General features: G+C 36.4%; 1 protein-coding gene across 1 annotated transcript in view; it reads left to right on the top strand.

Annotated features, from left to right (window-relative positions):
* Nucleotides 1–25,131, top strand: part of LOC101255788 (protein GIGANTEA) — a 42,056-nt gene that overhangs the window by 13,649 nt on the left and 3,276 nt on the right. The window contains exons 7-11 of the mRNA XM_004237784.5: nt 2,643–2,698; nt 10,785–11,025; nt 11,101–11,251; nt 18,421–18,630; nt 18,756–20,291. Of these exons, the coding sequence (XP_004237832.1) occupies nt 2,643–2,698; nt 10,785–11,025; nt 11,101–11,251; nt 18,421–18,630; nt 18,756–20,291 (2,194 nt within the window). The remainder of the gene's footprint in view (nt 1–2,642; nt 2,699–10,784; nt 11,026–11,100; nt 11,252–18,420; nt 18,631–18,755; nt 20,292–25,131) is intronic.

Here is a 25,131-nt window from a genome sequence, read left to right as displayed (position 1 = left end):
AGACCCACATCAAAAATAGCCTATTTGTGACAAAAATCAATATCACGGTTCTAGAAACCCTCTCCATTGCAACGCAAATGAGCTTAACACCATTAATTGACCAAGACCCACCATAAAAAGAGCCTTATTTTGAAAATCAACAACCCAGTTGCAAAAGATTTCTACTTTGCGATGTAAACAAGCCAAACACCATTAACTGACCACAACCCATTTGAACAATAACTGGCAAGCCACCATTACTGACTCCTCTATTGGAACATGATCTTTGCACTTCCTATTTTGCTGTTGGTTGGTTGAATGAATGGATATATATATATATAGATAGATTTTGCTTCTGAAGAGATGGAAGCCATTTCTAGCTTGGACTCTTTTACAGAGAAGAGCAGTAGGAAAGTAGGAAAAATGGATAAGAAGAAAGAATGAATAAGAAGAGAGAGAAAAAGGAGAAAGAAAATTAAATTTTGAGAAATCTTGCCAAGCTTAATATTTTTGTTGACCTAAAGAGAGAGAAATGAAGTCTGTTTGTTCACCAAAGAGAAAGAATTTGACATAAAGTTCTTTGACTTGAGAAAGGAGAAAAAAAACTAATTTTTAAAGTAGTTTGTTTTCCAAGCTGGAAGTCTGTTAGTGAGGAGGGCAATTGTGAGCCAATAAAACAATGTCAAGGACATTTTTGATTCCAAACGATAACGGAAGCTTAAGGTTCTCTATTTGCAATAGTTTAACAGTAATTTTGGCCCTTTTACAAATAATTATAATGTAATTACCTGATTTCATGTGGCAGCAGCCTCGTTCAAGAGTTAGATCTGGATTTAATCGATCGTGTTGCTAAAGCCTTAAGTAAAATAATTCTACGAAAATCAACATGCTATAGTAATTATATTCAGTTTGGCTCTACATTAGTATAACAGTAACTCAGGTTATATAACACACTCACAGGTTCTGTAGTTAGGCTGCTGTAATATCCTCCTTAATCTTAAACCGCTGGTCCCAAATCTCTTTGCACTGTCCTATCCAAAGCTGGTATTCTTGTTCAGCAGAATTTTCTGTCTTTAGTTCTTGAAAATATTTTCAATTTTCCGATCTACAATTGTAGTTTTAGACCAGTATTTATTTGAAAAACATCCATAATAACTCTTCCTCAAAGAAGGTAGAGCTTCTCTTTCTTCCCTTTAATCAAAGGGACTTTTTCAAGGTTGGTCTATTAATTTGTCTATACTAGTGCATGAGGATCATCTCCAAAGTCCCTCATGACATGCCTTCTGAAGCTTTTTTTTTAATGACTTTCACTAATACTTCCATTTATTTCTGGGGTTGTCATACTGAAATACAAGTGTATTTTATGCTTGTGACCATACTGAAAAAGCTTTCATGGATAGTACATATATATATAGCACAACATACACAACACTCACTTCTTTGGTCCATCTATTTCTTTTATTCTCGTCCCGATGCTAACTTTGTTTAATCTGTTTTTGGTGCTTCTCAAGTAAAAGAACTTTATGTCATTTTATTGACCTGAATTTTTTCTCATTAAATGATGTTCTTACTCTAAGGAGTTGTTTGGTACAAAGATTGATAATGCAGGGTGGCCCAGTAGTTTGAGCTTGGGACTTTCATGTTGGAGGTTTCAAGTTCGAAACCCCTTGCCAGCGAAAGCAAGGGGCTTGCCTTCTGGGTCGAGCCTGGTGCAGATTACCTCCCCTATGTGGTTTGCGAGATATTGCATAGAGCGGGGGTTTTACCCTGTGCGCACCCAAAGGGTAGCAGCTGCGGGTTTCCTTTGTCATCAAAAAGAAAAAAAAGTAATGCAGGGAATAGTAGAGCATGAATTATTTCTTGTCAAGTGTTTGATTCATTGCTTTCACTTGATCTTGTGTTTAATTTAAAACTCTATAAAATATTTCTTTACTATTATATCCTTGTGTTATTATGAGATTGTTTATTTCATGTAATTGAGTCAAGCTAGATAACCGCCGTACAATATATATTTTTTGTATGATTATCTATTTCATTTTACTAGTTTAGGTGATATTGTGTATAATTGTTACTAATTTTTAGGTATGATGTACCACTATGGAGATCCTTGATGACATGATCTATTTCTAATTTTTTGTTGGTCAAATATATCTTAAACTTGACATGACTACTTATATTGTTCAATAGGTAAAGCTTATTAGAAAAAAGTTCAATTGGTTAATCGACGAACTAGATTGAATAAGAAAAGGAGAAAAAAAGAAAAAAAATATTAGTGAAATCATTAAATTACACTAAACGTATTTAGGAATTAAAAATAACATGTATAATTATTTCAACATAAACAAACAAAAAAATCAAATTATAACAAACTTGGGAAAATGAATAAAGGGATACTTTTGTCATTTAGGGGTCTTATTAGTTATCCCTCCATTTTCTAGGGACTAAATAAGACCACATGTGGTGTATGAACAATCCATTTATTAAATAAAATAAAGTGACCAAACAATGTATTAGATGGACTAAATTTTAATTCATGGACTATTCTATTTAATACCGCCTACCAAACGGGTCCTAATTCATAGACAGTTAGAGGTCGTTGTGTAATAGGAAGTTAGAACTACATTATCATGCTATTGATGTAGCAAAGTGATTCATGTATGTAGGTGTGGTGGTGTTATGGGGAAGTATGCTGCTGGAGAACTAAAGCCACCATCAACTGGTATGTGAACTTTCATTGGTTGAATATGTGTCTGTTTTATGGCTCAAGAACTGCACATTCAGTTTTCAAAACTAAATCGCTCCCGTGAAAAATTCTTGCTATTAAGTTTGTTTGAATGTATCTGTTGTATGCTAAAAGTCTTCTCAGACCTTGCTAATAGAACTTGAGGATAGCTTGTTGACATCCTTTTAGTTACCACATCTATTGTCATAGCCTAGTATATACTAGTATTTATTTTTTTGAAAACTGGTAACATGTATTCATCAGCATTAAGGGTATGCTGGCCACCTCCAAAAGTGTGATTACATATATAGCTAATTTCAGAAAGCCTAGGAAATCTACTATGTATTTCCTGTTACAAAGCATGAAACCCCAATACGAAGCATTTGTCACCTTTTTGTCCTGTAAAATAGGTTTCACACGAGACAAAATTGTCATTTAATTAATATTCTAACATATAGGACCTTGAAATTAACTAAAAGCCTTTTAGTTATTGAATTTTTACTTGGTTGAACTATATAGGAACTAATATTTAGGAATTTAAAATCGAGTAAGATTACTTATACGAATCTTTACTTATTTGCCTTGTGTAAAGTAACTATAACTTTTCCTGTGAGTGTTTTTGAATTATGTATAAGGGGTAGGGTTTTTAAGAGTAGCTCACTCCAATTCCCTCAATTGTTTACAATATTGGGTTCAGAGACGACAGATCATCTTCCGACTCATTTGGGGCTTATGCATTAGAATCTTCTGAAAACTTTATTGTTGTTTTGGAGAAGGGGCAAAACTACCCCAAACCTATTATCTTTCTCTTAAAATTACCCTCCTCCCACCTATTGATCCTAAAATGCCCATCATTCTTTTCTAGCTTAAAACTACCCTTATGACGTAATGGTTGACTTGTTTGGACTTCATAAAAATACACATCGCACTTCTCCAAACACGGAACCAAAATAATATATGCTTCCGTTTGACCAAAGAGTTTGAAGTTGAAACTTTAAATTTGAAAATTTGAGTTTTTGTTGTGATTTTTGGAATTTAAAGTTGTGTTTGGACATGCATTTTACTTGGAAAAAGTTTGAAGTTTTTGAGTGGAAGCCCAAAATAGTGATCAGAGTTTGAAGATCAAATTTTAAAATCTACTTCCACAATCTATGGCCAAACGCGAGCTATAGTTTTTCAAATTTATAAGTTCTAATAATATCCAATCATTTTGGGTTCAGTATTTGTTGATACAACACATTTTATAAGAGTTCACAAGTTGTAATAGTCATGTAATGATATTCTGCTTCTATATTAGATCTTGCAAGCATATTTTAGTTATTATTCTAGGAACAGCAAATTGCCTCTAACTAGAAAAAACATTCCAGAAGCAAAGCATCTATTAGAATGTCACCCTACCCAATTTGTATCCTTGAGCTTCATAGATTATTCCTTTTCTTAGAGCCAACTCCGATCGCTCCCCAATTTCTTTGGAGTGTGGAAATTGGAATCATAAGAAGTCTTAATTTTAATTCAAAACTGGTGGCTAGGGGTGGATGGTGTCAAAGAATTGATACAGAAGTGGTGGAATGAGTTTGAGGTGCAAGTCTGCCCTGATTTTCAGTTAGGCAGTAAACTTAAAATGTTAAAGAGCAAAAGTAAAGAATGGAGTGGAACAACTTTTCGGGAACTGCAAAATAAGAAGAACAACCTTCTGAATGAGTTAGCTGAGTTAGATCTGACCCAGGAGAACAAAGAACTTAATGTAGATGAGCGGATGATCGGGGAGGCAACGCTTATGGTCAAACCAGAGGATTTGGGCAAAATGAGGAGGCAAGCTGGAGACAGAAATCTAGAGTTTTATGGCTTCAACAGGGGGATAAAAATGCTAAATTTTTACGAATAATGGCCACTGCTCAGAAGAGGTACAATACCATAGACAAATTGAAAGTCGAGGATGGAGTTGTGGTATAAATGCCTGAGATTGAAAGAACTTTGGTGGATTTATATATGAAACTATACTCAGAAACAGAAACTTGGAGGCCCTCTTTTGAATTCCCAAATTCTCCCAAAGTCAATGATGAAGAAAGTGAATGGCTGCAAGACCTTTATCAGAGGCAAAGGTCCTCAAAATTATTAATATGTGTGCGGTGGACAAGGCAACTGGCTGGGATGGCTTCACAATGGGTTTCCTTAAAGTGTGCTGGGGATTTCTCAAAGAAGATATAATGTCAATTGTTCAAAATTTCCATCAGAATAAGATTTTTGATAAGTTCTTCAATGCTACTTCCATTGCTTTGATTCCTAAGAGGAATGGTGTGGAAGTTAAAAGATTTTAGACCGATAAGTCTTATAGGTGGGGTATACAAGATCTTATCCAAGCTTATTACAGAAATATTGAAATCAGCGATGGGGAAGCTAGTTGATGTGCAACAATGGGAGCCTCGAAGTTTTTTTTTCAATCTCAGAGAGGTCTTAGACAAGGAGATCCAATGTTACCTTTTCTATCTTATTTAGTCATGGAAGGACTTAATCATATGATTAAGGTTTTGGTTCTCAATCTATGGAAATATCCCATCTATTGTATGCCGATGATTCTTTTGTTTTTTGTGAAGCTGAAGTGGACCAGATCAGACATCTCAGAGCCATTCTTACCATCTTTGAAGCTGTGTCTGGGTTACATGTTAACTGGTCCAAGATTTTCCTACAACTTGTTAATGATGTACTAAGTTTGTTGTCTTTGGCAGCCAATATTGGATGTCAGGTGGTTGCTTTGCCGACAATCTATTGGGGGCGCCTTTGGGGGCAATAGTCTCTCTATGGATATCTGGAGTAGAGTAGTAGAAAGATGTTATAGAAAACTATCAAGGTGGAAATCTTAGTACCTATCTTTAGATGGTAGAATGACTCTCATTAATTCTGTATTGGATGCTTTACCTACATATATGATGTCTGTTTTCCCTTTACCAAGGGAGATTGAATAAAATTTGATAGATTGAGAAGAGATTTTCACTGGTAAGGTAATAAGGAGAATAAAAGCATTAATCTAGTCGATTGGGGATTCTCTAAAGCAAGAAACATGACGTTTTGGGTATAAAGAAAATGGGACTTCACAACAGAAGTTTGTTACAAAAATAGCTATGAGGGTTCAATAATAAGGACAGGACATTTCGAAGGTTTCTCATTTCCCAGAATTATCGGATGTTAAATCAATGGACTAATGTTGTGGGTGCGAGGACGTCAATTAATTTAAGTATTTAATTATATTTTTAAGTAGATTTATTTTATTATTTATTTATAATTTTAGTAACTTATATTAGTTTAGAATAAGATTTACGTCTCATACTTACATAAGAATTAGACTTCCTATTGATGTAATAAGACTGCTATGTAAACGGGCTTTTGATGAATAAACATTAAGTCATATTTTGGCAAAAAGCAAGAGATTAGAGTTCTCTCTTCCATTGAACTCTAAGGTTTCAGTCTCCCTTTGCAGAGCCGAAGAGATTGGAGTTCTCTCTTTCAATGAAATCTAAGCTTTGGTGAAAGAATTTTCCAAGTCGTCCAAGGACAATTGTCTAGATTGGGAGTTGGCTCCACAAAATCAGCAACGACATATCAACAAATTCTGCTACTAAAGGCAATACACCACCTATTCAATTAGCCGATAAGAATCATCCAACAAGTGGTAATTCACATTTGATAATACCAAGTTATGTAGAGATGAATTTTCCTACTTTTAACAGTATCAACAACCCATAAACTTGGGCATATCGTTGTGAACAATTTCTTGAGCGTTTTGGATGATTGACCTGGAATTTGAGCTTGAGGACAAGCTCTTTCAACGTGAAGGTAGTTATTTTGTGGATGCGAGGAGGTCAATCAATTTAAGAATTTAATTATAGTTTTAAGTAGAGACATCACATAAGTGGGCAGAGAATCAAGAACAGAGTTTACTAGGATCAATCGTCCTCCAAGTGAAAGATATTGAGCCTTCCATCCAGAGAACTTTTTTCAGTTTTCTCCAAAATACCATCCCATATTTCCAAGGCTTTGTGATTGCTACCCAATGGCATGCCTAGATAGGTGGTAGGAAGCTTCCACACTACACCCTAGTATGCCTGCAATCTCTCTTATATGAGGTACCTCATTCACAGGGAAGAGAGTACTTTCCCCCCAGTTCTCTTTCAAACCTGAGACTGCTTCAAAAAGTACCAATATCACTTTAATGTAGCTTATCTGTTCTTCTACAGGATCACAAAGGATGATGGTATCATCTGCGTAGAGCATATGGCCAATTTCTTTTTCTTCCCCCCCTCTGCCTCCCACTTTGAAGCCTTTGATCCATCTATTTTGTGTAGCAATCCTCATCATAGCATTAAATCCCTCCATTGCTAGAATGAACAGGAAAGGGGAGATAGGGTCACCCTGTCTCAGTCCCCTTTCTGATCCAAAAAAACCCACAGGTTCTCCATTCACAAGCACGGAGAACTTGACATTTTTGATGCATGTCTCAATCCATTTCAGCCGTTTGTCCCCAAAGCCCATCTGGCTAAGGATATCTAAGAGAAAAGACCAATTTACATGGTCAAAAGCCTTTTGGATATCCAATTTGCACATTAAACCAGGGCTTCCTTCCTTTATTCTGGAGTCAATGCATTCACTGACTATGAGTGCAGCATCCAGGATTTGTCTCCCCTATCTCCCATATCCTTTTACAATTTCATGACTTAGTATCACATTGTCATTCAAAGCCCTTCCCGGTAGCTGATTGATTAGGATCCACAAGATTCTCCATGACTAGTTTCAACCTAGCAGGTGATTACTTTAGATATAACTTTGTATATTGTTGAGCAACATGAAATTGGCCTGTATTCACTTATTCTAGCTGGGTTTTCCACCTTAGATATAAGAGTTACAGTAGTACAATTAATAGGTTGGAACATTTTACCAGTGTCAAAGAAGTTTAGGACTGCTTGTGTAATCTCCTTCCCCGCTATTGGCCATGCTCTCATGAAAAACAGAGCATTTAATCTATCTTGTCCTGGAGCTTTAGGTCACTGATACCCTTCAGAGCTGTTTCCGCTTACTTGTTACTGGAGCTGCTTTGCTGAGCTCTACTTAGCATTCCTCCCTTCCTCATTACAGTGTATCAACATTTGACAAATAATTTGCCGCTTTTCCAAGTAATCCTTGATAGAAGTTCGAAGCGTCTTCCCCAATATCTTCTTGAGATGCACAATTATACCCGCAGAAGTAGTCAGGCTTGTGATAGTATTCTGGGCCACTTCATATGAGCAAAGAAGTATCCTGTATTAACATCACCTAGGTTCAACCATTGTACCCTCGACTTTTGTCTCATAGCACTTTCCTCAACCAAATTCTAATCTCCAGTTGTTTCCTCAGTTCCTTTTTTTGCTCCCTATTAGCATGCACCATATTATGGTCTAGCATATCATTCTGTACTTGGTGAAGCTGCTCTCTGATTTGCTGGATTTTGTCCTTCATCCCTCTGAACTCAGAATTGTTAATCTCTTTCAGGATATTTTTCATCTTTTTGAGCTTCCACCAGACTGTCATCATGTCTCCTTTTCTATGTCCTTGCGAAGCTTGTTTAACTATTTGAAGAAACCTAGGATGGTCTCAATACAGTTAATTAATCTGAAAGCTTTATGAGTTCTCTTGCAATGTGTCCAGTGCCAGACTCGAAGGAGAGTGATCAGACATTCCTTGTCTTAATATCTTTACCTCCTTTATTGGCATGTAAAGCATCCAGTCAGCATTTTCTGTAGCCCTATCAATCCTGCTACAACTGTGTCCATTTGTTTAAGTGTATCAGCCACCGACTGTTGTCATCTCATTCATCCCAGCATCCAGCAAAAAATCATTAAAATCCTTGACTTCTGCATCCTGCACTTGACTTCCTTGAGGTCTATCTTCTGTTTTTAGTATTGCATCAATTTTCCCATACATAGCAGTGGCCCCTGTGTATTAGCAACCAAATCCCTCAGGTCCTCTCAGAATTCAGTCGATCATGCATTTTATGTATTCCATAAACTGCAACGAACATAAACTCTATCCCACTACCTTTAACTTTCACTCTAGTTTGTATATAATGGTCAAACTTGTTTCTCACATCACACTCTATAAATTAAGGATCCCATAGTACCCAAATCCTACCCTTAGTACTGAATGTATAATTCTCCTCATACTTCCATCCTGGAGCAATTTTTTTTATCACTTTATTTACTGCATCTTTTTTTACTTATTATTCTAAAATATCTGTAAAAATATTAACATTATTCACCTTCATAAACAGCTTAAGTTCCTTCTTCTTATGTAGTTTATTTATCCCTCTAGTGTTCCAAGTGACTGGCATCATATGGATTATTAGTTAGTCCATCTCCCTCTCCCTTCTTGTGCATAAATCGACCATCTCCCACACTTGTACTCCCATGTTCATATATATTTAGCGTATCAAATCCATTTCTTATCAGAACTGTTTCACCTGGTTGCTCCTTAGGAGTTGCTTTCGTTGCTATTTTTGGTGACACCACCTTCCATGCCTCTTCTTGGGGTATTACTGCTGTTTCTTGACCCCCTTGTATCTCCGCCTCCCCTTTCTTGCTTGTATCATTCTTATGTATCCATTTACTTACCCTTCTGGTTGGTATTGGAGGTCTCGCCCCTTCCTTCACATGGCATTTGTGGCTTACCTGCATACATTTATCACAATACTCAGGTTCCATTCATATTGCACTACTTGCTCAAACACCCTACCATTAGGATCTTCCACCTTCAGCTTCCTTGGTAGCTCTCTAACCACATCCATTTCAATAAGCACTGGCGCAAAGGAAATACAATCCACTTTAGTAGTACATTCATCCGCATACAAAGGGATCCCAAGTCCACTACTAATCCAACTTGAAGAGTCCATACTCCAGCAATTAAGAGGGAGATTGGGGTATTTCACCCAAATTGGCACCGTTTGCAATACTTCCTTATTGAAATCAAATTCAGGACTCCAGATCTTCACAATAATAGTTCGATTGTTCATTAAATAAGAACCCGAATACAGTACCTCATTTCTATCATCTACATTTGCAAATCGTACTAAGAAGTATCCATCATTATGGTAGTATACCTTTGGTTTACTTACTGTATACACTCAATGTATCGTTCCTCAGCTGCAATGGTAGGAGAATCCCCAACTACATACAGAATAAGAGCCTCTTTCCATTCCTCCGTAGCCTTCTCCACCTCCTCTCTGTTCAGTTCAACTACCTTCTCTCCATTCTTCATAACCGGAGCCACATAGCTGAGCCACATAGATTGAAGAAAAATGTTTTAGTAGGTTGAGTTTCAAATAAGGTGAAATCAGCTAACTTAATGTATTGACGAAGATCGGAGGAATAACAACCATATCCCTTTTGAATGTAAGAGTAATCAAGAAACACACACTTGAAAGCTCTAGGGATTATTTTGTATCATCCATGGGTAGGGTGATGAAAAAAGCAAGTAACATGAGATAGAAGAAAATAGAGGTGGAACCTGATTCAGGATTTTTTCTGATACCATGTGAGAATTATGAGAAAACTGAAAAAATCATGGAAGAAGTGTCTTACGCATGAATCTTCAATAGTCACATTTTTCATTTTGTATATTTACATTTGTTTGATGTGGGAAATTTACACACTACTCTGTATAACACTTGAGTGCAACTGTTCACATTTTAGCTATTTAAAACAGCTCACTTGGATAATGGGGCATGTACTCCTTCCAATTTACGGGAAACCATGCTGGCTTCCTTTCTCCTTGTGACAAAATTTTAGGTGTCTCATAGAGAGAAGAGGGCTACCAGTTTCTTGGTGGAAAATCTAAGCTCTTCACATATATGAAAGTTTGCAGTGGAGACTGTACAGAGCTGTTTCATATCTTTGATAATACTTCTGTGTACTTTCTTTTCATTTTCTTCTTTTGTTTTGTGGTCTTCCTATTACACCTCTAAATTTTCTTTTGTGTGGAACTATGAGATAGTATTTTGAGAGAATGTGCATACTTTTAGAATTGTGATATACTTTATTGACTCAGCATTTTATCTTAGCTTCTTCTCGTGGCTCTGGAAAGCATCCTCAGTTAATCCCTTCAACTCCGAGGTGGGCAGTTGCCAATGGTGCTGGTGTTATTTTAAGTGTTTGTGATGAAGAAGTTGCTCGTTATGAGACTGCTACCTTGACTGCAGCTGCCGTTCCTGCTCTTCTGCTTCCACCTCCTACAACACCAATGGATGAGCATCTTGTTGCAGGGCTACCGGCACTTGAGCCGTATGCACGATTGTTTCATCGGTAAGAGCACCATTTAGGTTATTTTTAGAGCTTTTAAGAAAGGAAAGGGATTTTTGACATCTGCTTCTGGATTAGATACTATGCCATTGCTACTCCAAGTGCCACCCAGAGGCTTCTTCTTGGACTTCTAGAAGCTCCACCATCCTGGGCTCCAGATGCACTTGATGCTGCTGTTCAGCTAGTGGAACTTCTTCGAGCAGCTGAAGATTATGCTACTAACTTACGGGTAACTTATAAAAGTTTCAATTGAAATAATTTGGACAAGTTCTTGTAGAGGCCAACAACTTATATTTGAATGTCTCATGTTGTCATTTTCCCAGCTTTTCTTTTGGGGTTTCTATATACAAAATGCTGATACTTTTGAACTGTCACAATCAGTTGAGGGCACAATTGAATTGTTTACATTGTGATTTTCATAAAAGCTTGTCCACAACTAGTATGCTATGATTCTTATAATTTGGACAGAGACCCATGGCTGCAGCATCAGTATAAGTCCAATGCTAGTTTTCAACACCTTTTGGTCTCATCTACCTAGGCATTAAATGATCCATTCTCGGCCAACTTCCTTTATCTTTTATATCTTTTTCTTTTGGGGCAGAGGGACTGGGAGTGAAGAAGGTAGCTTGGTTGGTTTTTTTGGCCTTCATGTGGAGGAAAACACAGATAAATTACGAGCTGAAGCAGGATATCTGAAAGATAGAAAAGGAGGACTTGATGTTTACATGATTATACGTCACTTGGGTAATCCCAAGATCCATGGAGTTGATGTTCAGCTGAAAGAGTGGAACTAGGAGAGGAAGGCACTAGACGCGGAATGTTACTTCTCTAGCTCTAATGTGGGTCATTTGGAAAGAGAGATATAGGAGAGCTTTTGAAGGAGTGGAGATGAGCTTTTTGCTCAATTGAGGGGTACTCTCTTATCCCTTATTTCCTTTTGGTGCACCCGTGTAGTTCCTGTTTGAAGAGAGGGCTGGGTTTTTTTCGGAGAGAACCACTTTTTGTAGGTCTCTCCTTTTTGGTAAATCTCTTGTACAGACAAGTTGTCCTTGCTATTATCAATGAAACCCTTACTTGATCCAACTAAAAAACAGATAGAGAAGGAAGAGTTAAGTTGAGTATGAACAAGAGGGGAGTAAACTTTTCTATTATGTCTCTTCTTCTTTCCTTTAAGCTAGTTTTTAGGAAAGGGATTAGTCCTTCACCATGTGGTCTTACCTCATGAGTTCTAGCTGATGTTTCTACCAACATCATTAATTTTATATGCATGTTACCCATTTTAGTGGAGGTTTATACACTTGAAGCAAATGTAGAGTTTTCTTAGCTTCACTAACTCCAATAACAGCGGAGACAATTTCAGTTTTGAATTGATTCTGCAAAGGACTCTCGACTTTCTAGGTTTGCAAGAAGTACATAAATACCATCCTAGTTGATCTTTATTCTATTTCCCAATAGCGTGAACACTTTAGGCTCACCTAACTTGTGTGTGTTTTAACTTTTACATGGAGATTCCTAAGCTTATTAATGATGGTATGAGCTGGTCTTGAGAAGAACCTAGAATTGATGAGATAAAGGCAAGGGTCAAAAAGGAACTGCAGGTTTGGATACTCAGCGAGAGAAAGTTATTACAGCATTCTCATTTATTCTCTCCGTAAAAATGCACGACCTGGTGGTGTAGGGAGTAGGGACTGAAAAACAAAAAAAGCGGGGTGAACTAGGTTCCTATCTATCCTTTATTATGCTCCATCTTTCTTTCATAACCTCTCAGAATATCGTTTTATCTCATTGCATCACTGAAATGCTTCCTCTGTTCCTTACCTCCTTGGCTCCCCATATAAGTTTTTAGATGAAGTAAGAAATGTACACCAGAAAGTAGAAAATCTTACAAAAATATATGATTTTCTATGAATGCCACCCAATCATCTATACAAAAAGTAAGTTTGTCACGACCCATGGGAACATTCTAGGAGTAACATGGCATATAGGACCCCGGGAGGGCCCACACAAGCCACCTAACATACATAACATAGATTATAGAAGTCTACCAAGTGTCAAAACTGTCTATTACATCAAGAGTGACTGCGATGTAACCATGGCATCATGTAAAATGTCCGAAAATAAAACTGAAAGCAATAAAGGCTTGGTCCTCAAAACATGAGCACTCATTACTACTAAGTAAAAGCTGAAGGAGGCTCCTAGCCACGAGAATGAGAACCTGTAATGTCGGGCCCTACATTGGAGAAAACATTATAGGCAAGAGTATGCGTTTGTACAGAAAATGTACAAGGTAAGATGGCAATGCATAGAGTAGTAAAATCGTGCTAAAACAGACCTTTTCATGTTCATGCAAAGACCAAGTTAAAACCATAAGAATGTTGGAGAACATCATACTATCATGGTCAACATAGAAGTTCTTCTTTGAACACTTGGGAAAATACTTCTTTAAGTAACTTTAGTTCATCTTTAGTCATGTTTGTGGGAAATTAGCCTTAATCGACATAGAGACCATGTGAGCCGAAACATGGAGTCCGGTGTTCTCCCCAAACTTGGCAACACCTATAATTTGGTCCAGTGTTCTCCCCAAACATGACTTTAGAGTAATGAAAGAAGTGAAATTTCCTAATCATCATATAGCTTCTTATTTATAAATGTGGCGCGCTATACACTCATGAACAAGACTCTACTCGACGTGGCTTAGAGACTTTCTAGGACCTTTCTAAGCTTGTGCTCTAATTACCAAGTTTGTCATGACCGTACACTTTATGAGTAACATGGTGTATGGGACCCCGGGAAGCCCTACACAAGCCACCTATCATACATAACATAGATTATACAATACGAGTAGATTAAAATCAACATTTCATATCATGAGTTTATAAATCGAAGCAGAAGTCTACTATGTCTCGAAACAGTCTATTACATCAAAAGTAACCCTGGCATCACGTACAACGTCTGAAAATAAAATTGAAAGCAATAAAAGGCTTGGTTCTTGAAACACGAGGACTCACCACTACTAAGTAAAAGCTGAAGGTGACTCCTTGCCACGAGAATGAGAACCCGTAACGTGGGATCCTACATTGGGGAAAACAATGTAGGCAAGAGTATGCATTCGCACAAAAAATTTCTCAAGTATGATAGCAATGCATAAAATAGTGAAATCATGCTAAAAAGGACATTTTTCATGTTCATGCAATGGCCAAGTTAAGACCATAAGAAAGTTCGAGAACATCATACTATCATGGTCAAATGCACATAAAAGTTCTCCTTTGAACACTTAGAAAAATACTTTTTAAGTAACTTTAGTTCATCATTAATCATATCGGTAGGAAATTAGCCTTGACCGACTAAGCTAAGACATGAAATCTGGTGTTCTCACTTGCCAAGGCGAGAACCATGAACTTCTAGCTTACGTGAATCCACTAGTTAATGTCTATCTAGACAACTTGTGTTGGCACATAGTTTATGGACACAGGTACACACCACTTGTCCACTCGGTATTTAAGCTCAATTCCCACGGAATAGTCATCAATCATATTCAAGTTATCTTTTAAGGACATGGATAATCACCTCTTGCCTCATACTCATTAGAGGTCATGGGTAATTGCCGCTTGCATCATTATTAGAATAGCTCTCTAATTTAGATTCATTTTAGGTGAGAAGACCTTTCAAAACAATCAACATATATGCTTTACTCTCAAAGCAACTTACATCATGCATCGGAATTAAGAAGATATAATCAAAAGCATTGAGAAAGTCTCTATGCATCGGAAGTCAAAGAAAGCAACAGCTGACTGACTGTTCAATCTCTATGCGTCGGAAGTCAACATGGTTCTAGAGAAAACATAGAATCCACAACTAAATAGAGAAAATGGCAGAAATGGTCTCTTATGGTTGCGAGTAGGTTTAAAGAGTCCTAAAGTATGCTTTGAACAGTTTTTGTTCTTTAAGTTTGCCAAAAGTGTCTCCCTGAAATATTTAACGAACTCTGTCTATTAGATTTGATGGGACTGTGAAAAGAAGAAGCTATAATCAAAAGCATTGAGAAGGTCTCATTATATGCTAGAAACTATAACACAAAACATATATTAGACACCAAAAGATGGACCAAAAATAGCAAAAATTACATTGAAAAAAATGCACCAAACTCTAGAAAGAGATAAAATATAGCAAGCACTGCAAACATTATACCTCCAAATGTTAGTTACCACTAAAAAAAAGTTTGTTCTCTAACTGACCAAGTTCGTTAAAAATTTGTTTGAGGCTAATGTCAAGAAAGATTTTAAACCTACTCCCAAACATAAGGTCCATTTTTGTCATTTTCTCAAATTCAATAGTGCCATGAACAATTGAATGTTGAACCTGGAGGATCAGAAATATTTTATTGTTTTATTTACTGGTCGAATATTAAGTCTGTTTTCAAGGTGCATAGCCTTATCTCCATCATATGACAGACTTTTCTTCTACCAAATTTCTTAAGGTCCTTGCCATGTAGGATGGTCTTAGCCTCGTAATTATACCAAAGTACCAAACAGACTCCACTTTCGTTGCAAAATTTTGTCACATCCTTCTACATCTATAATGTTGGCTGTACGATGAAGTGTAGACATTACATGATACTGTTTCTATGCTTTCATTTCCCCGAATCGTTGCATAATATGCCCATCTCTTTAGATGCATCATATAAACCAGAAATAACTTGCTCATATGATGAGAACTAGGTAAATTACCCGTGCTTCACACGGGATTGAACTATGTTATCATGCTCACATTGATCATTTGGTAATATTCGGATTTTCGATATATACACTTCATTGTCAAGATCATTTTATCTTAAGGAATCCAAAATCTTAAAAGTACTACATTTTTTTTATCTTTGATTTTTTATTTATAAATTATGAGTCATAGAGTTATTTTAAGTATAAGAAAGAGGTCTAAGAAATATCAATGAAAATAGTTGGTCAGAAGTAATGAAATTTTCTAAATTCCAAGATCTTATAATGAACAACATCAGACGTTAAAAAAGATACCAAAAAGCCCCGAACAACAACACTCCCAAGTAAAGTGGAACATCACGTCCATACAAGAACATAATTAATTAATTCAAATGGAGGACCTTCGGCTCCTTTCTTATGACCCTAAAATTATTAGTATCATAAATGTTTTTCCTCATCATCTCAAAATGTCATTACTATTGCTTAGGTTTCATATCACCAGCCCAACTTATTTGGAATTGAACCATAGTTATTGTTATGGTTATAATGTAATTATCAACCAAGCAGTAGGCGACATCATTCATAATTGGACATTCTAAACAAATTTTTTTTACACATAACATATTAAAATCTCAAAGCATAATTTTCTGAGTGCTTGAATTCACAAATAATAATATTGATATCCTTTCTTTCCTAACACTCAAGAAGAAAAACACATGTTGCTTAACATATTTTTTTAAAAAAGATAGTCTATCGGACTGTATCCAAGTTTACAATTCACAAATTTAATTAAAAGAAGCCAAAAGAAAGAGTTATTACTTCTTTATCAAAAAGCAAAAAAAAAAGCATTATCAAAAGAAAGAGTAATCACTACGCAAAAATGATCTTTACAAACAATTATAAATGTCCCTAGAAAAAGTCTATAGCAACATTTAATGTAATGATAATTAATTAATGTAGGTAAAGGCTCTAGCACTCTTCGTTACTGTGCATATTCATTGCCGATAAAAAATATTTTTGTTTGTGTATTTTGGACATTTATTTGTTTCAAGAAATCTTGATCTCTTATTATGCCTAAAAAGAAGAGACAAAAAAATATGACAAATTAATTTACTTGCGATAAAAGAAGTGAATTAATTGTCTGTATACTAATAGGAAGGGTGCAATCGCATATAGAATGTTTGTACCTAAGAATGAGCAAGCAATACTAATTTTGACAAAGAAGAGAGCAATCTGTTTGGTTCTTTTAACAAACTTCAACATTGGTTGTGTATTAGTTATCACATATTTATTGTTTTGTGCTATCAAATATAGCACAACCACAAGAAATTTTTCCAAAAAGTATACGAATAAAACTATAGAAAGAGACAAAAAAGAAGATAAATTTTCAATCATCCTCACTGGAATTTTTAACTGAGTTGAAAAAAAAGACGCCAAAATAGTTTGCAATAGATACATGAATCAATATGACTTACAGAAAAAGATTAAGCTTTATTAGATAGGAGGAAGAGTATTTTGAGGAGTGAAACACACTTCATAAGAAACTTAATTAATGTATTTAAATTCAACTCCCCAATAGCGAAAAAGACCTACCAATAATAGTGGCAGAATTAAATGTTTTGTTATTAAAGAACCAAATATAATGAATTGAACCACTTCAACAATTTTGTGAGTTGTGGATGGAGAGGTGCAAGAGTAGTAATGCCACATTACGATTAAAACCATTTTCTTTGTTTACATGAAGAAACCTGTTGGAAGGAAAGAAAGAGATAATCATCCTTGCTGATATTTTTTATAAAGTTCAAAAAAGGTCACTAAAATAGTAAAAGAAATTGTAATAGTTACATGAATAATTATGACTTATTGGAAAGATTAATCTCCATGAAGTAGGAGAAAGAAAATTGTAAGGAATGAAATAAACTTCATAAGAAACATAATTAATATATTTAAATTCGACTGCCCTATAACGAAAAAAGACCTACAAAAAATAATGGCAGAAAATCCCTCTATTTATATTAAACAAATTGTAGATCACAATTCTTTGAAAAAGTTACAACCCTTCGGAAAGCTCACAACCTTACATAAAAGTTACAACTTTTTATAAAAGTCACAACTCTTCATAAAAGTCGTAACTCTTCCTAAAGGTCGCAACTTTTTATAAAGTCACAATTTTTCATAAAGGTCGTAACTTTTCATAAAGTCACAACTTTCCATAAAAGTCATAACTCTACATGAAAGGTGAAGGCTAGTTTTGGTAATAGATAAATTTAAAGGGGAATCCTTGATTATGGTGGCGCCACATAAGCGGGCCTAGGGTTCTCTTTTATACATATATATATGATATATGATAATATATGATATATGATTGATCTGTATTTTGCTTTCAGTTCAATTTTAGAAACTGAATTAATGTTGCCCACCTTCAATAAAGCCATACTGTAATAGGTGGTCTTCTTGCCCATTGCTGGATTCTCAATTTCGTTCTCAGCTTTCTATGAATCCTTTGCAGAAATTATGAACTCTTGTATGTTCGCTACCAAAAAGTATTTCATTAAGTATGGTAATGCTACCATATCAAATTGTTGTGTACTTGTTTTGATACTCCACTAATTGTATTTGTCTTGTCTTAATTCTATTTGTTTTCATTTTACATGTAGCATTTCTAACCTTTCATTTATTGCTGAAGCTTCCTAGGAATTGGATGCATTTGCATTTTTTGCGTGCAATTGGAATTGCCATGTCCATGAGAGCAGGCATTGCTGCGGATGCTGCAGCTGCTTTACTTTTCCGAGTACTTTCACAGCCTGCTCTGCTCTTTCCTCCATTAAGGCAAGTTGAAGGAATTGAAGTTCAACACGAACCACTGGGTGGCTATATTTCATGCAATAAAAAGCAGGTATATTCATTGGTTTGAAAATTGAATGCTATGTTTGTGGTATATCTGGACTTTCTGCAGAATCCTTCCAAATTTGTCAAGTAGTTGGTTTTGATAGTGACTATCAATCATGAAATTTTTTTCAGAGACAAGTGCCTTTAGCAGAAGCCACAGTTGAAGCCACTGCGCAAGGGATTGCATCAATGCTTTGTGCACATGGCCCTGAGGTTGAATGGAGAATATGTACCATATGGGAAGCTGCTTATGGCTTGATTCCTTTGACTTCATCAGCTGTTGATCTACCTGAAATTATAGTTGCCACCCCTCTGCTACCACCTATTTTATCATGGAACCTGTATATGCCACTACTAAAGGTTCTTGAGTATCTTCCTCGTGGGAGCCCATCTGAAACTTGCCTCATGAAAATATTTGTGGCCACAGTAGAAGCAATTCTTCAGAGAACATTCCCATCTGAGTCCTCTAGAGAGGAAATCAGAAGAAACAGATACAACATGTTTGGACCTGCCTCCAAAAACCTTGCTGTGGCAGAATTGCGAACAATGGTTCATTCATTGTTCTTGGAGTCGTGTGCTTCTGTAGAGCTTGCTTCTCGGCTTCTTTTTGTTGTATTAACTGTATGTGTCACCCATGAAGCAAAAACAAATGGGAGCAGAAGGCCTGTAGGTAAAGATCCTCACCATGTTAGTGCAATGGGTTCAGAATCGCTGGAAGTTGGTGGAAAGCAGAAAGAAAAAATTCCCAAGAAATTGAAAAAACAAGGACCTGTTTCAGCATTTGATTCTTATGTTCTTGCTGCTGTCTGTGCTCTTTCATGTGAACTTCAACTCTTTCCTTTGCTTTCAAGAGGGAGTAATTATTCGGATCCAAAATCCATCCTGGTTGCTGCAAAGCATGCAAATGATTCGTCTATGGAGTTAAAAAATGGGATTCATTCTGCTGTCTGTCACACTCGGAGGATATTGACAATTCTGGAGGCTCTTTTCTCTTTGAAACCATCATCTATTGGAACTTCATGGAGCTACAGCTCAAATGAGATAGTTGCTGCAGCTATGGTAGCTGCTCATATTTCTGATCTGTTTAGACACTCCAAGGCTTGCATGCATGCTCTTTCGGTCTTAATACGGTGTAAGTGGGATAATGAAATTCTCTCCAGAGCATCTTCACTGTATAACCTCATTGATATCCATAGTAAAGTTGTTGCATCAATTGTCGACAAGGCCGAACCATTGGAAGCACACCTAATACCTGTTCCTGTTCTTAAGAAAAGAAGCTCGGGCTTGAATGGGAAAAAACATAATAAATATAGCAATTGCACCTGCTTAACTGCAGAACAGTCATCATTGCTCGAGTGCAAACACTCAACTGATTGTAAAACTTTAACTATGAGTGAGAAAGTTTTACACTCAAGCGAGGCTGCACAGTGCACCAGTGGTAAAGGGATCGCAAGTTTCCCTTTAGATGCTTCAGATTTGGCGAACTTTCTGACAATGGACAGGCTTATAGGATTCAATTGCAATGCTGAAGATCTTATAAAGTCCGTACTCACGGAGAATGAGGAATTATGTTTTTCTGTTGTCTCATTGCTGTGGCACAAGTTAATTGCATCTCCTGAAATACAACCAAGTGCAGAAAGCACTTCCGCTCAGCAGGGATGGAGACAGGTATCCACCACATTACTTCATGATATTAATTGTAGAGTGTCTATTTTTAAATAAAATAATGTATATCTTAATTCTGAAAGCATATATATGGTTACTGCAATGCTAGGTGTTATAATATGATGTTTTTAACTTGACAATCCCATGATCATTCTCACTTGAAGTTTCAAATATTTGGTTGGTCCATAGTTTTGGCATCAAAGATTTGAATACTGTGTGACATCTAGATTATAGGCAACCACCAGTTCTAAAATTTAAGGAAATCACTACCTTTAAAGTTCGGAAAATATGTTTCCTTCTTCATGCACTTCAATGCTGCATCTTTCCCCTCCTGACCCCCTTTCCGCATAGAGGTTTCTTGATATGAAGAGATTGTATTTGATAACACCCGATTCTATTGGCTGAAAAATTGAACAATTTTGACAGGCAATTGCAACTTTACCTCCCTTAGAACTTGTTAAAGCTTTGAGGAGTTCTTTCTTTTGATGTTAAGGTAATTTTATTAAATCAAGTACCAAGAACTTAAGTAAGTATAAAAAGGTATTACAGAGAATCCATGACATCAGATCTTCATAGAGTCCAATACCATCAAAAAGATGGTTCAAATCTTCCATTCTGTGTTCCTTACACCAGATACATAACTTTGTGCATGCTCTTGTACTTTACAATAGAAGTGTGTTGTTTCTTCTCTTCAAAGCATCCTTGTTTCTTTCTCGCCAAATAGTCTACTTGTTGCACAATTGGGTGGTCTTCCAGTCCTTTGTCCCTGCTGGTATGAGACTATGCTCAAATATCCTTTGGCATCACCCATTGGACCCCAAAACACAGACAAAATGAGCTCCAAATCTGCCAGGTCCAATCACACTGTAGTATTAATTGTAGGTTGTTTTCACAACATTTTCACAATGCAACACCTACTGCGCATTGAAATTCCTCTCTTCTATATGGTGTCGTATGTTCTTCAAGCCTATTTGCAGCTTTCCATCCAAAAATGCAACCTCGGGAGAGGCTTTTGTTTTCAATATCACTTCCCATGGCTAATCAGTCTCCTAGTTTCCTGCCTGCTTCTGCATCTTGTTATGGCAGTTTTTCACATTATAACTCCCACTTTCATATGCCAACCAGATCTGCTTACCCTTTTTGCTATCATCCAGAGAAATTGCCTTCAATAGATTCATCAGTTCACATATTTTATCAACCTCCCAATCATTAAAAGTATTACCTTTCCAGTATCTACAAAACAGTCAGCAATCAAGCATTCCTTGTTTATTACTAGGGTTTATAAACGGGACAAATATTTTAGTTTGAGCTCTTCCCACTCTTATGGTTTGACATAAGGAAGAAGAATGTGTAGAGAGATAACTTACTTGGCCACCAATTTTTTATCCCTGTTCGCAACTATTTTACTCTTGTAGTTTTCCTTCCTTTTCCCTAGTTTTCAATCATAGGAAATATCATGTCAAGGAAGATGGAGAATAGTAGAGCCTGAACTCCACCTCTAGTGTAGGGCAAAGTAGCAAGGACAAAAATATGGAGTTCCGAAATACTCAAGGAATGAACAATGGTTTCAAGACATCTAATGTTCTCTCTATCCTTAAGGCTGAACTTCCCCTTCCTAACAATCTTTGATTTGCAGAGAAAATTATGTGAATATACCTCGAGCATCAAATGGAGCCAGTAGAGCTTGGTTCTGTTTGTTTTGAGGTGCAGCATACATATTCTATATATTAGTCTGTAGGCCTTCTTGTCCTCATTTGTTTTTTAAAATTAAGACATTTGAATCTGAACATTAAGATCAAATGCATTTGAATCTGACCACAGATCTAAATATTAATTTGTTGTATTAAGATTTGGATAATAAATAGTTAAGACGGTTTATTTCATATCTAAATATATAAAAGAGTGAATGGTCAAAAACACACTTATTATGTTACTTTTTTGTGAGTTTCATACCTCAACTATCCGTTGTTCCCTTTACTTACCTAAACTATACACCCTTTGTATTAAAATACACCTTGATGATAAGTTGGCCAAATATTATTCTCACTCGACAACAGACCTTTGTAGGCCAACCCACATCAATGTGTGTTTAAATACAAAGGGAGTGATAGTTTAGGTATGTATGGAATAGTGAGGTGTGAAACTCGCAAAAATATGATAGTTTAGGTGTGTTTTTGACCATTCAGTCTACATAAAACTGGTCTTTGCTTAGAAACTTATATAAAATACTAATTATTCTTATATTATATTAACAAAGTATGCAAGGAAGTTTTAGGAAGAAGAGGTATTGAGATGTCTAAAGATGTACGCTACAGACAAGGCACCAGAGCCTGATGGTTTTACCATGGGATTTTTTATCAAATGCTGGGAAGTGGTGAAATATGATATAATGAATGTTTTTCATAATTTTCATGAGGAGGACATGTTTGAAAGGAGCTTCAATGCTACCTTTATAACACTCATTCCAAAGAAGAAAAGTGCCAAAGAGCTAAAGGATTTCAGGCTAATCAGTTTGATAGGTAGTATATACAAAATCTTCTCTAAAGTACTCACAGAGAGGTTAAAAGGAGTGATGGAAAAATTGGAGGACTCACAACAAATGGCCTTTATTGAAGGAAGGCAAATCATGGATGCGGTTTTTGCTAGCTAATAACAGAAGCAAGGAAAACCAGGGATTCTTTGCAAACTTGACATAGAGAAAGCCTATGACCATGTCAATTGGGTCTATCTATTGGGAGTGCTAAATAGGATGGGGTTTGGACAAAAGTGGATAAACTGGGTAAAATTTTGCATATACACTTTGATTTTTTCAATTATTATCAATGGCTCACCAACAGTGTTCTTCAGGGCACAAAAGGGTCCAAGGCAAGGTGACCCTTTTTCACCATTCTTATTTTTATTAGCAATGGAAGGTCTCAACAGCGTGGTCAAAACAACAAATGGGTGGTTGAGAGGTGTCAATGTGGCTAGAAAAGGAAGGGATAATCTGGAGGTGACTCATTTGCAGTATGCAGATGATACCCTCATTCTCTGTGATGCAGATGAAGAACAAATCAAAATTTTGAGGATGATATTGGTTCTCTTTGAAGGGATGTCTGGACTGCACATCAACTGGGGAAAGAGTTCACTTTATCCAATCAATAAGGTCACAACCATGCAATCCCTAAGTGCAAATCTAGGAGGAGAGATTGATAGTCAGCCTACAGTGTACTTGGGTATGCCTTTAGGAGCAAAATCGAAGTGTAATGAAATCTGGAACAATGTGGTTGAAAAATGTGAGAAGAAATTGGCAAGGTGGAAAAGACGGTACTTATCACTAGGGGGTAGATTAACCCTTGTCAACTCTCGGTTAGATTCCTTTCCAACTTATATCATGTCTCTTTTCCCTATATCAGCAATAATCATTAGTAGGCTGGTCATAATCTGGAAGAAGTTTTTGTGGCAAGGAAATAAAGATAGGAAAAGCTACCACTCGGTCCAATGTGAATCTCTGATAATTTACAAGTCGTTTGGCGGTTTGGGGATAAGGAATCTGGATACTCATAGTAAGGACTCAGAATGAAGTGACTATGGAAGAATGCCAATGACAAAGAGACATTGTGGGGAAGAGTCATAGAAGCTAAGTATGAGGAAGAAGACGGATGGATGACTAAGGAAATTACAACTCCTCTTGAAGTTAACTAATGGAGATCCATCTGAGAGATCTGTGGAATGAATTGAAGTGCGTCTTCAAGATCTAGGTGAACAATAAGCCAGGTTCTGGACAGATGAATGGTATGAAGAAGGCAACTTAGAAAGGCTATTTCCAGATATCTACTCAATCTATTACACCAACGGAGTACCATAGCAGAATTATGGACAGCAGAGGGATGGAGATTCAATTTCAGAAGGCAATTCAATGATTAGGAAAAACCAAAAATGGCAAATTTCGTCAACAAGATTAAGCAATTCAATGGGTTGGGAACAGATGAAGATGAAGTATGGTGGAAGGGAGATGAGAAAGATACATACAAAGTGAGCAAAGCATATCGGAAAATGAACCACAACCAGCAGCCAAGCAGTTGGCCATTGAAGAACATTTGGAAATCCAAAATACCATATAAAGTGGCATGCTTTGTGTGGCTTCTGGCAAACGAGGCAGTGCTTACCCAAGAGAACCTAATGAAAAGAGGGATAATTTTAAGCCCCAGGTGCTTCTTGTGTGGCCGAGCACGTGGAGACTGTGAACCATCTATTCCTATATTGTAGAATCACAGGACAACTATGGAGACTGTTGTTGAACTTCAGAGGAAAAGCATGGAGTATGCCTGGGAAAATTACAGGGGCCTTAATTAGCTGGGAACAAGCTGAGTTGTTGGACAAGAAAAGAGGCAGGTGGAGGATAGTCCCAGCAAGCATTTGGTCGACAATATGGAAGGAGAGGAATTTTAGGTGTTTTGAGAGCATAGAGAACAATATGCAACAGATTAAGCTTAAATGATCTTGTCTCTATTATTGATGTTCTAGACTCATTATAGACAAAGGATCATAAAATCATAGATGTAGTAGTACTTTGTAAATGTGGGGCTACTACAACTCTTGTAAGATTTGGATTCTAACATATATAGACAAAGTTACTATTACTTGGTATATGTATTGGTGGGTGATAGCAAGTATCCCGTGGAACTAGTCGAGGTGTACGCCCCCCAGAACGGTTGTCAAAAAAATATATATAAAAATAAAGAATACGCTTAATGATTAAGATTCAAACATAAAAAAATAAACTCTTAAAGGTTGAGATCTGAATAATTTAGAATCAGATTTTTATTCAGTGAAAATAAATGAGATTTTGTATGATGTAATT

The sequence above is a fragment of the Solanum lycopersicum genome, chromosome 4 (assembly GCF_036512215.1).
Source record: "Solanum lycopersicum chromosome 4, SLM_r2.1".
In the NCBI taxonomy this organism is placed as follows: Eukaryota; Viridiplantae; Streptophyta; class Magnoliopsida; order Solanales; family Solanaceae; genus Solanum; species Solanum lycopersicum.
Note: the sequence above shows the minus strand (reverse complement) of the source record. Positions and strands in the feature narration are given on the sequence as shown.